Source organism: Canis lupus, chromosome 12 (assembly GCF_048164855.1).
Source record: "Canis lupus baileyi chromosome 12, mCanLup2.hap1, whole genome shotgun sequence".
NCBI classification, from domain to species: Eukaryota; Metazoa; Chordata; class Mammalia; order Carnivora; family Canidae; genus Canis; species Canis lupus.
The window spans coordinates 16,429,669-16,450,235 of NC_132849.1; the positions used below are offsets into that span (position 1 = coordinate 16,429,669).

Genomic DNA, 20,567 nt, shown 5'->3' on the forward strand with positions numbered 1-20,567 from the left:
ACAGGTTTGGGATCAGAGCAGGATGAAGCTAGCTACTTTTCTGTGGTTAAGGCCTTAACACTTTTCTTCCTCACCTGGGGACATGGATACTCACCAGCAGGCTGTGACACAAAGCATGGAAATGCTGCTGATTTGTCTCCAGCTCATCCCAGTCCAGCTGCCAACAGCTTGTGGGTCTAAGGATGAAGGGCAGTCCATATGTCAATGACTCGCAGATCCCACTGGAATTTAGAGCCCTGGCAAGAGACAATGCAGCAAAAATCTCCTCAGTGATATCTAGAACCCTGACACCAGATCAGCTTAAATTCAGTTTATGTCAGTTTACTGTGAAATCCTTCGGGTTAGAGACTGAATTATTCACCTTAGCATGGCCAGCACCTAGCAAGGTATCTGGCACATAGCAGATTCTCAAAATCTGTTAATGAATGAAGCATCACCATGAAGAGCCATCTAGACTCTGATGGATGTTTCTTCTCCTGAGCTCACTCCATTTTAAGTGACTTCTCTGAGGACACTTCCAGAATACCCCTGCTACAATAACCATGTAACATGACAGTATGCTAACCATCTGCATCCCAGTCCTGGCTATCCTGTGGCAAGGTGCTGAGAGAGATGCATTTAAGAAGAGGGTGAATTGGGTGCCTGGGTGGCTCGGTCGGTTAGGTGTCTGACTCTTGATTTTGGCTTGGTCATGAGCTCACGGTCATGAAATTGAGCCCTGCCCTCCACACTGGGCATGGAGCCTGTTCAAGATCCATTCTCTCCCTCTCCCTCTGTGTCCCCCACTACCCGCTTACTCTGCTCTCCGAAATAAAAAAAAAACAAAACAGGAAAAATTTAAGAAAGTTCCCCAGTAGCATCCATAGTCAAGCTTACTCATATACTTGTGCACAGGTACTGTGATAGGAACTAGGAAGCAGTAAAAGTGATGGTCTTTGCCATCACTGCTAATTCTATCCAAGAACTGGTCCCTCTGGAAGCAGAATTCTAGTATTTAGAAAAATGGCAAGGCAGGAGTAGATCCTATCTATCCCCTTGTTCCTTGAAGGTCAGATCTCTGTCCTGATGCCCAAACATGGTAAGGTATTCAGTACATAGTTGTGGAATGCATTAACACTGCTGATCTTGTTTTTCTTTGTGTTCAGAGACTTTCTGGATTTCCAATCTTCATCCAGGTTTCAGAATGTCCTACTGAGGCACATTTTCCACCATATGCCCATTTGTCTCCACATGTGGAGTAGCCTAATATTGCTCTTTCATTCCCATACCTGCAGTTTCTGCTTTGGAACTGACTCCCACTGCCTGGTACTTGGAGATGCCCTCTACCTCTGGACTTCCTAGCTGGAACCAGTAAGAACAAGCATTTGCACAGATTGGGGAAGTTCCCTTGTCCCATACTTGATCACCCGGAGCTTGTAACAAGAGGCTGATGACTGGGAGGCCATCTGGTAGAGTGTGCTGAAGTCTCCTTTGGGGTCATCCATTCTCAAGGAGCCATCAGCTGTGCCAGGGAGTAGGGACGGGCTGAGGAGTCGCTCTTGGAGATCACATTTCAGGCACACTACAATAAAAATGGCATTGGAGGAGGGATTGTTTGTCACAAGTTACCTCAGGCTATGTGAGTAAGAGACAACATCTGCTACCCATTCCACATCCACCAGGCAAGTAAGGCTTGGGAGGAGGCAGGGAATGGAAAGGGGAAAGTATGACTGGTCTGGAAAGACAGAGCAGGTCTGGACCTACAGTGTTGCTCAATACTATATCTAACTTGTTTTCTGGGTCTGATATGATTTTTACTTGTCTTATATCTGGGCTGGCTGAACAGTAGCCTCTTAGTGAGAGATCTGGCTTGTGATCCAGTCTGAGAGGAATATGGGCCCTCTGTGGAGGAGGCAACTAACACTACAATATGCAGAGCCCTTTGCAATCACAGATGGAAATCTTGCCTCTGCTGCTTCCCTGTGGCTAAGCTTTGGCAAGACTATAGGTCAGATGAAGGAAGAGTAGGAAAGCAGAAGTCAGGGAGTCAGCTGACAGCTATTGTTTCTCTGTGGGCTCTTGTAGGGACATTCAGGGGAGGGGGAGGAATAAGTTCCTGAAATGGTTTATTTTTTAATTCCCCAAAGAAACCTGAATGTAGAATCTTCTAGAGCATCACTGTGGCAACAGACAACCATTCTGAGGGGGCTTCACCTAGGTATGAATTATTCATCAAGGTATTATGTTTTTCTGTATTAAGATTCTGCTCTGGGAGGTGGGTACATTCACATGCCACAGTGTGCAATGTTCTATTGCACTAGGCTTTTGAAGCCTTGATACTACAATTTTTTTTTCAATAAAAATGTATACCAGGTTTGAATACTGTTAACGAACATGAAGTAAAAACGAAAGCAGAAAAAATATAGAAGAATAAATATGATGGCAGAATAGATGTCAGATCCAGCTGGCCCAGCAACTAGACATAGACATTAACTTTGGGTGAGACAGTCTTAGCTGCCATGTCTCAGAGCCCAGGAAGTCAGTAGGAGTGACTCGGCCTAGGACTCAACTCTCCTCCTTTCCTTGGTGCCTGACTTCTCCATTGTTAGATCTCTGGGCTTTAGGGCTGGAAAGCTGTGTTCATCTGGCTGAGATTCTCCATGCTGATTGCAATAAGAATCACCTCTTTATTAAGGAAATTTTATCTTTTTATATTTTAAAAGATACTGATGTTTGGGCCCTACCGCACACTAGTGAAATTGGGATCTCTGGAGATGGAAGCCAGATCCTGGTGTTTTTTTAAAAGTTCCTTGTGTGATTCTTACTGTAGCCATGGCTGAGAACTACTGGAACTGAAGTCTCGACAGTGTGCCAAGGCTGCTAAAGCTGTCTTAGCAGGACTAGAATCTAAAATCAGGTGCGCAGCTCACCACCCTGAACCCAGATGCCAAGGTGGCAGACTCCAAACCCATGAAACAAGAAAAGACACTCATCTGAAGCTGACTGTGCTCTCTGTCAGGAGGCCTCTGAGGGAAGCACTGAAGAGCAGGCTGAAGGGCCCTGGGCAGTTACAGAAGCAGGTGGAGTGGGTAGAGAACCTTGTAAGGGGTCAGAGTGAACATCTGAGGAGCAGTCCTCAAAAGATTCTAGAGTAGGAAAGCTCAGGGTTCTCTATTGTTTTGTTTCCTTTTTTATAGTGAGCCGTATTTCCAGAAATACAGTGTAGTCATGCATCAGTTTTTTTTTTTTTTTAAACAATGGACAACTACAGTATGGTCCTTATTGTGTTGTATAAACTCTCAGATGGGTCACATGCACCCTGGAGGAGGGCTACTTTCCCCAGACCTCACTCCAATTGCGCCCGAGCATCTGGACTCCAGTGTAGGCCTCCCTAGTAGAAGAGCTGATGAGTCTGGATCTAAGTTCCACCATAAGCCCTGAAGACCTGCAAATTTCCAAAAAAATAACTGCAGATGGAGATAAACATTCTGGGCTGACCCTGGTGCCATGGAAAGAGGAAGGGGGGAAGGTAGAGAAGTCCTCTACTACTCCATGAGCAAGTGCTGTGTAACAGCTGAAAAAAGGCTGGTTGCAGGAGTTCCTGGCCTTTGAGAACCCCAGCCTTCCATATGAGAGAAGTGCTCAGCATGAGGCAGCATCTTTGTTTATAAATGCCCAGCATGAGGCAGGTTGTGTAGTAGGTAAGGGTCCAGGTTCTGGAGGCAGATAGACCTGGGTTTGATGAACATTTTCTGGGCTTACTATAATCAAATGTCCAAAATATGGATTTCTAATCTTAAGAATTAATGGGCTCTGGAGTTGCCTAGCTTCAGATTCTGCTATTAATTTTTCTGTGGAGTCCTAGGAAAATGTTTAATTTCTCTAAGTCTCAGTTTTCTCATCTGTAAAACAAGGAGATATGTTTAATTGATTCTAAGACACATTCCCCCCCGCCCCCCGCCACACACACATACTAACATCTCTGCATATGTCTTACAATTGTCATTGGCCAGGCACACACTCCTAACAATTACCACTTTAACTTCTCAGTAAGGATAAAACAATATTTCTTAGTGATAGAAAGCACCGAGTCATGTTTAATTGGTAGTCTTTTTCTTCCTTAGTGGTACATAAAGTAATGGTGTATCTCATAACTGATAGCATCTTAGATTCAATGACATATGGTAATAGTACCTGTTTCACGGTGGTGGGGGGAGATGAAATAGGATAATGCAGGAAAGGAGGTAACATACTGCATGGGGAAAAATAGATATGGAGTGGATTCCAGAAGATGGGTAGGGAAGAATCAGCACCATCAGCCTTGAACAAAAGGAATGGAAAGAAGGTCCAGGGAAGATTTACACACCAGTGAAAGGTTGAAATCAAGGTAAGTCATTAAAGGCATCCCAGGCTTTAGGTTGAAATAGGGGTATGGAGAAGGGTCAGAAGGTAAGGATCTGATGGCTATCTGCAGAAAGGACCACCATGTGTCCTCCCTCCCCTTTGGGGGTGGGAATCTGTACCCTATTTTTCTCACTGAACTCCCACCTCTACTAGCTGGGCTACTAGTTGTCCTCTGTGGGGCCTGCCTCTGTAGTTGCTTTAGTTTACCTCAATTTGGTATCTTCCTATCCAGAAGTCCTCATTTAATCTTGGTTCTTTACTTTCTCACAGGCCCTCTTGATATTGTTTAAATACCAGCATTCCTCAAGTTATTATGTCAACAATATCCACTACAATTCAAAATGAAAAACGAGTAAAACATGATTCACTGTGCTCTTCTTTAGTTTAGGTGCTCCCCAATTATTGAGGTATCTAAGTCTTTGCTCCCAAACTAACTGGCCCTTGCAGTCTGGGCTTAATTAGGTTCAGTTCCTTACTGTGGTTACTTTTTAGAAATTCTTTTCTTACTCCTTGTGCTTATACTGCACAGCCTCCTCCAGTCCCTAAACCTCAACTACAGTGTATTCTGATGACTTACAAATCTAGAGTCTTAATCTCAGACTAGGATAATCATAGCCTATATAATGTGTCTTTTGAGGGTGTGTACTTGAATCATCTTTGGCTCTGGAAATGTTGCTGAAACACCGTGAAGGAAGAAGAAGATGGATATGTTCTTGGTCCGTTCCACTGTAATGTAGCCAGGCTTTAAAGAAAATCTCCATGCTGACAACATCATTGTCTATAGTCTGAAGGTCAATGTCAGTTCCCAGGATAGAACTCTCTGCAGAAGAAAGGAATTAGTTGGTAAAATTTTTAATTCTTTAATTGTACATCTTGAAAAATGTAAACATTTAAATGCATCTATCTTTTGACCTATCAATTCTATCCTTAGATAACTCGCTTAGAGGCATTCTTAGATAGTACACATGGACACATATGCAAAGATGTTCAGTACAGCATTATTGTAATAACAAATAATCAAAACCTCAAACAGGAAGCAATTCAAATATCCATCAATAGGAGAATGTTTAAATAAATTATAGCACACTCAACCTTTGGAGAATTACGAAGCTGTTAACAAACAAAATAAAAAACATACTGGCAGGGAAAGTTAAGAGACAGTAAATGAATAATGAATAAAGAAAATTGTAGGGAAGCCTGGGTGGCTCAGGGGTTGAGTGTCTGCCTTTGGCTCAGGGCCTGATCCTGGATTCCTGGGATTGAGTCCCGCATTGGGTTCCCTGCATGGAGCCTGCTTCTCCTCCCTCTGCCTGTGTCTCTACCTCTCGCTCTGTGTCTCTCATGAATAAATAAATAAAATATTTTTTTAAAAAAAGAAAGCTGTAGAACAGATGTATATTATGAACCATTTACATAAAAATAAAATATATAAAAATGAAACCCTTGGCCTAACTAAGTACATATATATGTATGTAAATGCCTTTTACAAAGGTCTGGAAGGCTACCATCAAACTGTTAATGGTGGGCAGGAGTGGACACAGGACAGAGTTCTGAAATATGTTTCTTTTTTATTATTCATACTTCTTTTGTTTGAATTTTATTGTATTTAAAAAACACTCTGGAATACAAAAGTAGCCAAAAAATAATACAGCAATGCAAGTTAAATATTTTGTTAACAAGGGGGAGCTTTAGCTTCTTCAGCTCTTATTTATTTTTAAAGACTTTATTCATTTATTTGAGAGAGTGAGAGAGCACAAGCAAGGGGAACAGCAGAGGGAGAGGGAGAAGCTGAGCATGGAGCCCAATGCGGGCTTGATCCCAGGACCCCAAGACTGTGACCCAAGCCAAAGGCAAATGCTTAACCGACTGAGCCATCCAGGCGCTGCTTCTTCAGTTCTTGTTTCACAGTAAAAGTGTATTCAATTATTACTTCTGCTATAAAAAACAAATTTTTTAAAAAAGTAAAAGAAAAAAATGGTGCATCCCTGGGCTTTACCTTGGACACAGAGTCTACAAATTTGTCATTGGCATGCTATAACTCACAAGTGTGATTAGCAGCCAGGAAGACAGGAATAGTCTGTGATTTGTTTCCAAATCTGAGTGAATGGAACTGGGTATGTGGAGGGAATGAGGTTTTGCTGGTCTACTTCCTACTTTAGGCAACACTTGCTCAGGAACTGCGGTCTGGGTCTGCAGGTAAAGGTTATCAGTAAAAGCCAAATATAAGGTAGTAGAGGAAGCCCAGAGAGAGGAAATGAGCCAAGGGCTGGAAAGAAACCGAAGAGGAACCTGATTTTTTTTTTTTTTCCTTACCATGAGGGACTCTCTGAAATACTTTTACAAAGAGCCTAAGAAAATTGATGAATTAACTTCTGTGTATGACTCATAGACCCCAGGGAGAAGGCTGGTTTATTTCTAGAACGACATTCCTGAGGACAAGGCAGCAGAGGTGGCAGTCTCTCCACAGGGAACAAAGGGCTTCAGTCCAGCGTGTTGGTACCCACACAGGAGAGGTGTGGTGAGACTCAGATGACTTCATGTCATATTTAATGACTTATTCTGTGGATGAAAAGAGGCTCTAAACGCATTTCTCTTTGGCCAGTATGATTAAAACTCTGACATCTTCCATGAACATACTGAGGATTCGTTAGCAAAGTATTTCATTCATTCCATCAAGCAGCAATTTTATTATGTACTATATAAAAAATGAAATATTGCAGAAGGTACAAAGATTATATGATATTCTTTTCCTTTAAGGAGTTTATAAAGCTACACTATTGACCCAATCATTCCTCCTCAAACTGTCATCTGCCACATTATGCTTTAAGTACTGATAAATATAAAGTCACTGCCCAAGAAATGTCTTCATGAGCAAAGAGAAAGTATCTTTTTAATAATGTGAATTTTGTTTTGTCACAGGCAAAAGAAGAAGTAATTTAATTTTTCTGAGACTGAGGCCTGGACTTCAGTTTGAGTAACAAGTAAGGAAAGAACTGAATCCAGAGAACTTCAGTGAGGCAAAATCATCCTTAAAGCATAAGAAGGCAGATACAGAACAAAAGAAATGGAATTGAGTGAAGGATCTCTGGAAGTGGAGAGGATAATATGGTTTAGAGTTCAAACAACAGACTTTTGCAGAAGAGAACTAAGTGTTTCTTTTCTTTTCCCCAGGGAAAGGGTAGATTAGAAACTCCTACCATGGCAGTATAAGGCGATCACAGCAAAGTGATCTCCTACCAAAACCTTGGAAATAGAAAAATAGGACTTTCCTCAGATAGTTAAACTACAATATCAACACAGAGTGGTAAGGTCACTGAAAAACAGTTATCTTAAGAAAAGGGAATGGCTTACTGACCAGAGCAAGATTTGGCTATAGCCTATGGATGGGACTGGCTTTATACAAAAAATGAATGTGTCCATTAGCAGGGAAGTGGGTTGGCCAGAAATGGAGCACAGATAAGGGGAGCAACAGGAGAATGCGGAGGCTGCACTCATCCAAGTGTAGCTCAGAGGGGAGGGCATGCTGGCTTAATGGCATGTCCTGAAGGCAGGATGTGTTTGTCAAGTCTCTGCTGTTCTTGGTATTATGGTAGTTATGGTTCTCGTCTAAGACATTCCAGCTTATACTGTGGTCTTGAGCTTGGTAGGGTGAGTCTATCTCTGAGATGCTACTGAGAAAATAAACTTTCTGATCCTGCAAAGCTGAAGAACCATGCCTGAAACATGCCTTTATGAAGGAAAATGCCAGCCTTCCCTGTAGAAACCCCATCAATGTTCCTGAAATTTTTTCCAACTTCTTAACCTACAGTTTCTTGGGAGAGCCACAGAGCTTTTTCCTTTGCAAAAATTTTCGTGTAATTTCCATAGAAACTCAGTGCTTCAGATTTGAGTCCACGGTTTTGCAAGCTCAGAAGGAAGTCAGCAGCTTCTCAGGGACAGTCACATTGTCCAAACTGAAGACTAAAGTGGAAACCAGAACACACTAGAGAGAGAACTTTTTAATTCATTTTTCTCTGTCACTGGTTCAGGCATTCCTTTCCTTATGCTTGGATCATGCTGGCCTATCAACTCCATTCCTCCTCTAGTACTTTTTTTTTTTTTTTAAGATTTTATTTATTTATTCATGAAAGACACACAGAGAGAGGCAGAGACACAGGCAGAGGGAGAAGCAGGCTCCTTGTGGGGAGCCTGATATGGGACTTGATCCCAGGACCTCAGGATCATGACCTGAACCAAAGGCAGATGCTCAACCACTGAGCCACCCAGCCGCCCCCTTCTAGTACTTCTTAGGTACTATTACCAGTTAATTTTTTTAAAACATGGTTTCATCAGTTCCTTTACTAAAGAGCACATACTGCCTTCCTTGGTCATTTTCTTTATTCCCCTCACTCATCCTGTTCAGTTGGTTCTAGTCATTATTCCTTAAACACCCCACTCTTCCCTTCTGTAATGGCTCATACGGTTCTTCCACAACCCTGCCTGTTGAGATCCTATATGCCCATTCAAATCCCCTAGCTCAGTAGCTAGCTTAGAGTTGAAGCTTAGCAAATGCCTGTTGAGTTCAACAATTGCTCCCCCTCCTCAGCTCTCATTACTTTTTCCTGTAACTCTTCTGCTTCAACTAAATTAGTCTCCTTGCCACATGACTTCCTTCCTTCCTTCCTTAGTGCTTTTATTACTCTGTCAATCCATGGCTTACTCCTCCCCCCAAACTCAACTCCAAACTGACTCTGTCCCGGAAGTTATGCTTAATTATATCCTCCATTATTTGGGTTTAATCAGCACCTCTTGGGTATCTGTGGGCTTCATATGGGCAATACTAACTACACTTGCTAATCTGTTTCTTCAGAAGGATTTTCTTCTCTTTCCGTGAGTTTATGAAAAGCAGTGATATGTAATAGAGCAGGGTTTGAATCACAACTTGAAAGTTACTGGTTATGTGACTCTGGACAGAGTGGGGATAGTACAACCTATTTCATAGTTGTAGTGAGGCATAAGAAGTGAGATGATTATTTATGAATGGCATGTGTAGGTCCAACAAATGGCATTTTCTTCCTTTTCTCTCATCAACAAAATGATTTACTCTTATAGGATAAGAATGTGCTTTCCTTTTCTTAACATTTCCTCCTCATCACTTCTCTTGGCAACTGCTTTCTCCCTACCACAAACATATGTAAGAACACTAAGGTATAGAACTGAGTTCCTCACAAATATAACAAAATATGCCAAACTTGGGGAATGGGGAAGATATTTGTCACTTCTCAGATGTTGAAGAGCAGCTCCTACCTTGACTGGCAAGCAGGGCACTGGGCACAGAATAAGATAGGTGCCACTGACCATATGAAATAGGAAGGTTACCGGAGTGAGTGTGGCTCTTAGTGTTTGGGTGGTGAGGGCAAGGAAGGACTGGTTCTCTGCAGCCAAGCTAAAGCAGGCATTTGCATTCAGTGTTTAGACTTGCCCTGCCCTCCTGTGGCCACAAGTAGAGACATGTTTTACTGAGCTCTTCTGGATGAGCCACAGTAATAGGAAAAACTAAGAGAGCCAAAAGATTGAAAACAAAGTAATGCCTAAAGCAGTCCTTCTCAGAATTCAACCCTAAAACAAGGTTACAAAATGGAAATGTGTTTAATATAGGAGAATGTAACACTTCAACACACAGACATAGACTATCTAAACTAGAGATCTAGGAAAATGATGCTCTAGCTCAGTCCTGTAGATCCTCCCCAGTCCTACAAAGGCCCTGACCTATAGGCCAGGCCTGTTCCTTTCCAAATGGCCCTCATATGGCCTGTCCTCGAGCAAGATGGGCTCTAGGGGTCCTGGTAACCTCTTGAAATTGTATACAATTCCATCTGTACGTGTATTTTCTAATAGAGTAGAGGAGGGGGGACTGGCCCTTAGCTTTTATCAGAATCTCTAGAATGCTGTGATTCCAAAAAGGCCAAGAGCCACTGCAAAAACTATGGAATCACAGTTATAATTAGCCCAGGGAGGCTAATTATCTTAGTCTCCCTGGGCCAGTTTGCAATCAGTGTTGTCCAGCTTCTGAATACAGGAGTACAGGATATTAATAACTAGGATAAGTAATCAGAGTGGACAAAGTTTGCTCAGGAACAACTGTGCAGAGTCATCTAACTACTGTCTTCAAATCAGTGATGACTTGAGGATAATCCCCAACAGCTCACAATGTTGGGGGCAGCCTGCAGCCTGGCTTGTCTTTCTGAGCTCATGTGCCTCACTAAGGCTTGGACCCTAGGAAAAAGGAGAAGAGCCTTGAAAGGAGGTAGCAGGGCAGTGATGATTATGGTGGTGCAGACTCTCTTAGAGAAGTGAGTGCAAGACTGACCAAGTCGTGACCATCTTCCTAGGGTTCTAATCTTCAAGAGAGGCAAAACATCACTAGAACTCTAATGAGAATAGAGAGAATTTATTTCCCAGAACTCTTCTCAGGAAGAGTAGTGATGTCATTCATTCATTCATTCATTCATTCATTCATTCATTCATCCTTTCATTCATTTTATTTGTCATTCAAATAATTATTTATTTAGTGCCTTCTATGACCCAGGCACTGATTTTGTCAACAATGAATAAGACAAATTCTCTGCTTTGTGGCTTACATTCTAGTGTGAGAACAAACAATAAACACACAATATACAAACAATCAAAACAGAAAAAAATTACATATGACTATTAAGAAAAATAAAGCATGATAAGGGTATGGTGTGTGTGTATGTGAGACACAGAGAGAGAGGAAGAGAGAATTTTTAGTTTAGGGGTCAGGTAAGTATTCTCTAAGAAGGTGATAATTGAAATAAGTGAAGGAGTGGGATGCCTGGGTAGCTCAGGATTTGGGTATCTGTCTGTCTTTGGCTCAGGGGGTGACCTTGGAGACCAGGATTGAGTTCCACATTGGGCTCCTTGCATGGAGCCTGCTTCTCCCCCTCCCCCTCTCATGAATAAACAAATAAAATCTTAAAAAAATTTTTAAAAAAGAAATAAGTGAAGGAGCAAATCATGAAAGTGGAGTGGGTCTTGCTATCCCTGCTACTAGAGGAATAATAAGAAGGGTAAAAAAGAATAGGAGAGAAAGTAAGGACTGGCTGACAGGGTGAAGGATGAGAACCCCAAAGGAGCATGCTCAGGTAACAACAGGTAGTGACTACAGCTGCTTCTAAGAAGGATGGGTTTCATTATTGCAAGGCATAGGTTTTGCTTAGGAAGTGAGAAAGGCTGGGGCAGAACAGTGCTAGCATTCCTTTCTCTTTGCAGCTTTTGGATCCTAAACAATTGTTAAATGAATATTTTAAAAATATTTATTTTAAGGTACAAAATTATTAGCTTGCATGGAATGCCCACATGTCTCTACTCAGCCATCCCCCACATGTTTTCCGTTCTGTGGTGGTAGTGAGTGGTGGTAGAAGAAGACGAAAGGATGGAGAAGTATGGAGAAGACATGCCTCTTTCCCACCCCTAGCTGGCTACCGGAGAGTTCTATGGTAGATGGTCAAGCTGATACAGCTTGAGGTGGGCTAAAAAAAAAGGCTCAACTGTTAACTAAAGAATAAAATCACTGTAAAATGATTTATAATGAAGGCTTTACATTGTTAGTGACAAACTCACGAACTATGCTCCCTCCCCCAGTTCTGACACAGATACCACCCTAATTTCAAAGTAAGCAGATGAATTAAAAGAAAATGTTTGCAAAGCAATTACTTTGGGAGATTTTAGAATCTCTTTTTCTTAAGCCTATGTATTTCTAAAGGAGCAGAAGTCTGTGATTACTGGTAGAGACTGCTCCATGGGCAGAAGCTGCAATGCATCCCTACACTTCTGGAGCCATGGGAACAACCCTGAGTGACAAGGAGCTGACAGTATTCCCTGCTAGCCAATCCTGTTTTTTTTTTTTTTTTTTTAAAGATTTTATTTATTATTTATTCATAGAGACACACATACAGAGAGAGAGAGAGAGAGAGAGAGAGAGAGAGACAGCCAAAGGGAGAAGTAGGCTCCATGCAGGAAGCCCGATGTGGGACTCTATCCTGGGTCTCCAGGATCAGGCCCTGGGTTGAAGGTGGTGCTAAACCACTGAGCCACCCAGGCTGCCCCCCAATCCTGTTTTGAGTTGCATAACTTGTCCTGCTTTGCCCAGCCCTATCTGAGAAGGGATCCCAGAGATGCAGGAAAGGAGTCTTGGTTAATGAAGGGTGTGTGTATGCCTAAGGGCACCAGATGTAGCACCTTATCCAGCTCTGTACACCCGGCACTAGCACAGTGTCTGGCATACAACGGGAGCTCAGTAAATGCTGCACTGCACCGAATAAACGAATTCTGGCCAGCCTGCTGCTCACTTTGTGAATTAGACTAATCTCTTCATCACTCTAAGTTCAATTTCCCCATCTATAAAGTGGGAATGGTAGTAATACCTAGGCATAGGGCTCATTTGAATATAAAATTGATGACACCTGAAAGCACTCTTTAGCCTTTAAAGCATCATGCAACTATAAGGGATGAAAGATTAGAAAGCTGCCTCTAGGGATCCCTGGGTGGCGCAGCGGTTTGGCGCCTGCCTTTGGCCCAGGGCGCGATCCTGGAGACCCGGGATTGAATCCCACATCGGGCTTCCGGTGCATGGAGCCTGCTTCTCCCTCTGCCTGTGTCTCTGCCCCTCTCTCTCTGTGACTATCATAAATAAATTAAAAAAAAAAAAGAAAGCTGCCTCTACATGTAAACGTTTTAGTTATGAAAATTCAGTGCCATTTATTTTTATTTTTCGTGTGTGTGTGTGTGTGACATTTTTTTCTTCAGGAAAGTATAGGACCCAACTTGTAAGAAAACATATTTTATCTATGGCCTTAATAGCTCTATTTTAATTTTACTGGAAAAAAATGCAACTCACATGCAAAAGAGGTTGGTCGCTACTAATTGAGATATACCAAAGTCTAAAGCATAGTTTGACTTGGAAAACACTAGACTTAGAAGTTTTTAAAGAGTCCTCTTCTGCACAAACATATTTACATATTCTATAAACAAAAAAGCTTGTAATGTAAATTGCAATGCAAATCTGAAAAGCTGACTGGGATAGAGTGTTTTCATAGGCACTGCAAGTAGGAGGAAACAAGAAAGAGTATCTGGGGAGCTAGGTAAAAGAAAGAAAAATTTTATTTTTATTTTTAAAAATATTTTATTTTTATTTATTTATTCATGAAAGAGAGAGAGACAAAGAGAGGCAGATACAGGCAGAGGGAGAAGCAGGCCCCAAGCAGGGAACCCGATGCAGGACTCAATCTTGGGTCTCCGGGATCACGCCCCAGGCCAAAGGCAGTGCTAAACCGCTGAACCACCCAGGCTTCCCAAAAGAAAAGTATTAAAATGACATGGAAACCCAGGGAAAAAAACCCCAAGAAAGTCCTAAAATATGTCTAGACAGACCATATGACATCTTTGTGATCCTGTATATGTGTATGCATTTTTGTATTGTTGGAGGTATACCTTCAAGGTATTGGATTTCTAGAAGTGGGAGTGGTGAGAAAATACATAAGCCCCCAAATTGAATAATTAAAAAGTTAGTAGAAGCTATGAATCAACATTTTTCTAAAGAAGACATACAGATGGTCAATAGACACATGAAAAGATTCTCAACATCAGTGATCATCAGGAAAATGCAAATCAAAACTACAATGAGAGATCACCTCACACCTGTCAGAATGGCTAAAATCAACAACATGGGAAACAACAGGTATTGGCAAGAATGTGGGGAAAGGGAATCCTTGTGCACTGTTGGCAGGAACGCAAACTGGTGCAGCCATTCTGGAAAACAGTATGGAGGTTCCTTAAAAAACCAAAAAGAACTGCTTTATGATTCAGCAACTGCACTACTAAATATTACCAAAAAATACAAAAATACTAATTCAAAGGGATCCACTCACCCCAATATTTATAGCAGCAATGTCCACAATAGCCAAACTATGGAAATAGCCCAAGTGTCCAACTGATGAATGGATAAAGAAGATTATGTATATATAATGGAATATCACTCAGCTATAAAAAAGAATGAAACCTTGCCATTTGCCATTGGATGGAGCTAGAGAGTATTATGCTAAGTGAAATAAATCAGAGAAAGACAAATGCCATATGATTTCACTCACATGAGGAATTTAAGAAACAAAATAAATGAGCATGGGGCAAAAAAAGAGAGGAGGGCAAACCAAGAAACAGACTCTTAACTATAGAGAACAAACTGATAGTTACAGAGGGGAAGTGAGGAGGGATGAGTTAAATAGGTGATGGGTATTGAGGAGGGCACTTGTGATGAGCACCAGGTGTTGTATGGAAGTGATGAATCATTAAATTGTACACCTGAAACTAATATTCCACTGTCCTGGAATTTAAATAAAAACTAAAAAAAAAAAAAAAAAAAGACTAAAATAGAAAAATAAATGTTCAATAAGTAAATCAACAAAAACAAAACAAAAAATAAATGCACACGTTATTTTGTTAAATATTGCCAAATATCCCTCCAAAAGCGTTGTGTCACTGTGCATTCTACCAGCAATGGATGGATGAGTAGCCTCACCAACAGATTGTGTTCTCATACTTTTTAACTTTTGCAAATCTAATAGGTGAGAAATAGTATGTTGGTGTGGTCTTAATTTTCATTTTTCTAATTATGAGTGAGGTTGAGCCTATTTTCATATGTTTAAAGGCTATTACAAATATCTTTTGAATTATCCATTCATGTCTTTTGTCCATTTTTTCTGTAGGGTTTTTGGTCTTTCTCCCCTTTTAATTTTTATTATTATTTATTTATTTAAGAGATTTTATTTATTTATTTGAGATATCTTGAGAAAGCAAGAGAGGGAGAGAGAGAGAGAGAGTGAGCACGAGGTGGGGGTGTGAGGGCAAGGGGCAGAAGGAGAGGAAGAAGAAGGCTCTCCACTGAGCAGGGAGCCTGATGCAGGGCTCAATCCCAGGACGCTGGGATCATGACCTGAGCCGAAGGCAGACCTTTAACTGACTGAGCCATCCAGGTGTCCTTCCCTGAAGTTTTTAAGTGTCCTTTTTATATTAGAGATATTAGCCCTTCCTCTCCACATCCCCACTGCCTCTAAGATATAAATTGCAAATACTTTCTCATAGTTTTTTAGTTGTCTTTTGATTTTATTTATGGTGTCTTTTGTCATGCCATATTTTTATTTTGCTATATTTTTATTTTATGTAGTTAAATAAATTACTGCATGTGGATTTTGAATCACAGGTAGAGAACTTTCCCTATCCTAAGACTATAAAGAAATTCACCAACATTTTCTTTTACTACTCTTTAAAATATTATTCTTTACATTTAGGTCCCTGGTCCACTTGGAATACTTTCTAGATGGTAACCAGTTGCCCCAGCACCACTTTTGGAACAAGTCCATCTTTGCCTTTGTAATTTGAGAGGCTACCTTTATCCTAAATTTATATCTGTACTTGTGTCTATTTCTGTCCCAAATCAGTCCCTGTATTGTGCTAACTAGTGTTCCAGTGGTTAGGTATATCATGGGGTTGATTTCAGATGGGAAAGTACCCAGATTATCCAAGGTTGGTGGGAGTAACACAGATCATTTGCCAAGTAAAGCAGGGATATGTGTATCTGTAAGTGTTAGGGGATGAAAAGGAGAAAGGAGGAAGAAAGAAGAGTTGGGATTTAATCAAAGAATTTTAAGTCATAGTCTCGTAAAGACAGAAATGATAAGGCACTTGAGCTTACTGAAGTGAATATAATATAGAAAAGGAAGTAAAAAGAAAGAATCAAACTGATCAACAGTGAAGGGGGCCTTCCAGTCTGGTTGGGTTTTAATTTTCTTATAAATAATATCTATAAACTTGAGATAATATATGTAAAAAAAATAAAACAGCTACTTCAGGGCTGTGGAGACTGAACAAAGGTAGATTTCAGAGAGGAACTGAAACATGGGAGTAAGTGATCAGTAAAGAATGAGTTCCCCTGATGGTGGCCTCAGTTGTAACAGTGTGAACTTGATTCAATAGAAAGGCTTTCATCTTTCACTGGCCTTACCAGGGGAAGGAGCCAGGGGCAAAGACAGCCTCCAGAAAGGAAGAAATTCAAGAAAGGAGGGAGACTGAGAAACCTAAATTATATGTTTAAAACTCAATGCAGGCACCTTGCTGACCCTTGCACTAGTCATGTATGAGACAAATTGAAAGTAGCTCATAGTTTAGGCTTAAAGAATGCAACTGAGATCTGAGTCCCTGACTACTGCAGGCCATGACATGTTGCAGTTTGCATCTAAAAAGTTAGCTGTCTACCAAAACACTTTTCAGGGTAATAGAGTAGAATCCAGAGTCCCTGTAACAACATTCACAAAATACAATCCAAGTGTTTTTGGCATACAGTCAGAAAATGTGATCCAGTCTCAAAAGAAAATACAATCAACAGATGCAAACACCAAGATGGTAAAGGCATCAGACTTACCAGACAAAGATTTTAAAGCAGCATAATTATATAATTATATACATAAACTATAATTATGCTCAATGAGGAGTAGAAAATAGGTTCATAATGAATGAAAAGAAATATCAGGGAAATAGAAAATATTAAAAAAGAATAATGTGGAAATTTTAGAACTGAGAAATACAGTACCTGAACAAGAAAATTCACTGCATGGGCTTAATAGAATGGAGATGAGAGATGAGAGGCAATGAACTTAAAAATAGGTCAATGGGGATAATTTAATCTACAAAAGAGAAAGAAAAAAGTTTGAACAAAATAAAACCAACCACAGAAACTTAGAAAACTGTAAAACAATTTTAAAAGGTTTAACATGCAGGATAATTTGGAGTCCCAGAAAAAGAGACAGAAGAGAATGAGATGGAAAAATTATTGGAGGAGATGATGGCAGGAAATTTCCCAAATTGAAGCAAGTATATAAATTTATAGATTGTGATATTGTGGCTTATAAGAAGAAATAAATATTTGGTCTTTGTCCTGTTTCTGGCAGAGCTCATAAAACCTTTGGAATTTCCTAAGTGATAAGAGCAATAAAGGTTATCTTTTGTCATGTTAATGAGGCAACTTTTGGAAAGTACCTAAGGATAGAGTCAGTTGCCAGAGGAGTCAATCAACCTTCAGTTTACACTGTGGCCTCTGGGGAGGAGAAAGGAACCACCCAGAAGTTGAATCAATTGCCAATGGCAATTGGACAGCCACATGCAGAAATGAAACTGGACCATTTCCTCACACCACACAAAAAATACTCAAAATGGATGAAAGACCTAAACGTGAGACGGGAGGAATCTATCAAAATCCTAGAGAACACAGGCAGCAACCTCTACCTTGGCCCCAGCAACTTCTTGCTAAACACATCTCCAAAAGCAAGGGAAACAGGCAAAAATGAACTATTAGGACTTCATCAAGTAAAAAGCTTTTGCACAGCAAAGGAAACAGTCAACAAAAGCAAAAGACAACCAGCAGAATGGGAGAAGATATTTGCAAATGTCTTGTCAGATAAAGGGCTAGTTTCCAAAATCTATAAAGAACTTACCAACTCAACACTCAAAGAACAAATAATCCAAACAAGAATGGGCAGAAGACATGAAGAGACATTTCTCTAAAGAAGACATACAAATGGCCAACAGACACATGAAAAAATGCCCCTGATATCAGTTGGCATCAGGGATGTGGAGAAAGGGGAACCCTCTTACATTGTTGGTGGAAATGTAACCTGGTGTAGCCACTCTGGAAAACTGTGGAGATTCCTAAAAAATATTGAAAATGACGTTACTCTATGACCCAGCAATTGCACTACTGGGTATTTACCCCAAAGATACAAATGTAGTGATCTGAAGGGGCATCTGTACCCCAATGTTTATAGAAGCAATGTCCACAATAGCCAAACTATGGAAAGAGACCAGATGTACATCGCCAAATGAATGAGATATGAGAAGTGACAAATGACAAATGAATGACAAATGAGAGAAGATGTGGTACAATGGAATACTACTTAGCCATCAAAAAAAATAAATCTTGCCATTTGCAATAATGTGGATGGAACTAGAGGATATTATGATAAGTGAAATAAATCAATTAGAGAAAGAATTATCATACGATCTTACTCATATGTGTAATTTAAGAAACAAAACAGATGAACATAGGGGAAGGGAAGGAAAAATAAAACAAGATGAAATCAGAGAGGGAGACAAACCATAAGAGACTCTTAATCATGGGAAACAAACTGAGGGTCACTAGAGGGGAGGAGTTGGGAGATGGGGTAACTGGGTGATGGACATTAAGGAAGGCACGTGATGTAATGAGCACTGCGTTATTATATACGACTGATGAATCACTGGCCTCCACCCCTGAAACCAATAATACATTATATGTTAATTGAATTTAAATAAAATAAAATAGTTAATGGCCAATGATTTAATAAATTGAGCCTATGTAATGAATTCCCCATAAAACCCCTAAAAAGATGTGGTTCAGAGAGCTTCTGAGTTGATGAACACATAAAGATTTGGGGAGATTGGCATGCTGGGAGAGGGCATGAAAGCTCTGATCCTCTGTTCACACACTGTGTCCTATTCATTTCTTTTATTGGGCTGTTCCTGAATTCTATCCTTCTATAATAAAATGGTAACCTAGTAAATAAAATGTTTCTCTGAGTTCTGTAAGCCTCTCTAACAAATTTATCAAATCCAAGGAGATGGTCATTGGAACTTCTGATCTATAGCTGATCAGTCAGAAGCATATTTGACATAGGGACTTGTGATTGGTATCTGGTGTGTTCTTGGGTGCATGTGAACATGTGTGAGATTTTTCTGTGGGACTGAGCCCTTAATTTGTGGATCTGATGCTATCTCTGGATAGTGCCAGAATTGAGTTAAGTTTTAGGACATCCAGCTGGTGTAGGAGAATTGCTTGTTGTGGGAAAATGCCCCACACATTGAAATTGGGTACAGAATGGTTATAAATCCAAGAAGCTCAGTGAAACCTAAGTAAGAAATCTGTGCCTAGTCACATCATTGTAAAGCTGCTGAAAAACAAACATAAAAGCAAAATTCATAAAAGTTGCCAAACGACCCTTTATATATAGGAGAAAATGATTCAAGAACTGTGATTTTTAACCAGAAACCATGGAAGTGCAAAAGATAGTGGAAAAACATTTTTACCATGCTGAAAGAAAAGAAAATTCTGTCAACCTAAAATTTTATATATAAGAAACACACTCTTCAAGAATGAAGGTGAAATATGCATTTTCAGATAAATAACAATTAAGAGAATTTGTCACCATCAGAACTAGCTACAAGAAATACAAAAATTCTTTGAGCTGAAGGACATAATATCCAAAGGAAACTTGGATCTTCAGGAATGAATGAAGAGCACTGGAAATGAAAAGACTATTTTTCTCTTAGTTTCTTTAAAATACACTTAATTGTTTAAAGCAAAATTTATAATATTGTCATGTGTAATTTATACTGTAGATGTAATACACATGGAAACTCAACATAAAAGACAGTGTGTGTGTGTGTGTGTGTGTGTGTGTGTGTATGAAGGGGATAAATGGACCTACATGGCTGCAAAGTTTCTATATTTTACATGAAATGGTACTATATTCTAATCAGGTTGCAGAAAAGTTTAAAAATATCTTTTAATCTCTACAAGGTTTCTACATTTTATGTAAAATATTATAATCTTGTTTTATTTTAATTTTTAAAAAAGATTTTATTTATTTATTTGAGAGAGAGAGCATGGGCATGAGAGAGAGAGATCACAAGCAGGGAGGAGGGTAGAGGGAGAAGCTGATTCCTAGCTAGGCAGGGAGCCCAATGCAGGACTCGATCTCAGGGCCCTGGGATCATGACCCGAGCCAAAGGCACATGTTTAACTTACTGAACCACCCAGGTGCCCTTATTTTATTTTTTTAAGTGACCTCTACATCCAACATAGGGCTCAAACTCACAATCCTAAGATCAAGAGTCTTATGTTCCACTGATTAAGCCAGCTAGGTGCCTTAAAATTTTGTAATCTTGAGGCTTCTGTGTTTTACATGAAGTGGTACTATACTGACTCTGAGTAGACTGTGAAAAATTAAGGACCTGTAACAATCTCTAGAGAAGCCACTAGAAAGTAATGCAAGGAAATATAGCTAAATGACAAAATATAAATTAAAACAGAATGCTAA

The 20,567-nt window shown here is 40.1% G+C and overlaps 1 protein-coding gene across 10 annotated transcripts in view; it reads right to left on the reverse strand.

Moving 5' to 3' along the window:
* M1AP (meiosis 1 associated protein) overlaps nucleotides 1–20,567 on the reverse strand; it is a 78,856-nt gene that overhangs the window by 19,138 nt on the left and 39,151 nt on the right. For 9 of the 10 annotated variants that reach the window (XR_012004270.1, XR_012004268.1, XR_012004269.1 and 6 more), the window contains exons 5-7: nucleotides 5,030–5,203; nucleotides 1,399–1,561; nucleotides 95–236 (exon numbers count right to left, since the gene is read on the reverse strand). Coding sequence is in view for 6 of the 10 variants with exons in the window: in XM_072769937.1 (XP_072626038.1) it covers nucleotides 95–236; nucleotides 1,399–1,561; nucleotides 5,030–5,203 (479 nt within the window). In the remaining 4 variants the exon portion in view is untranslated. Of the gene's footprint in view, nucleotides 1–70; nucleotides 237–1,398; nucleotides 1,562–5,029; nucleotides 5,204–20,567 lie in introns of those variants that run through there. The other variant, XM_072769938.1, reaches the window with a different exon arrangement.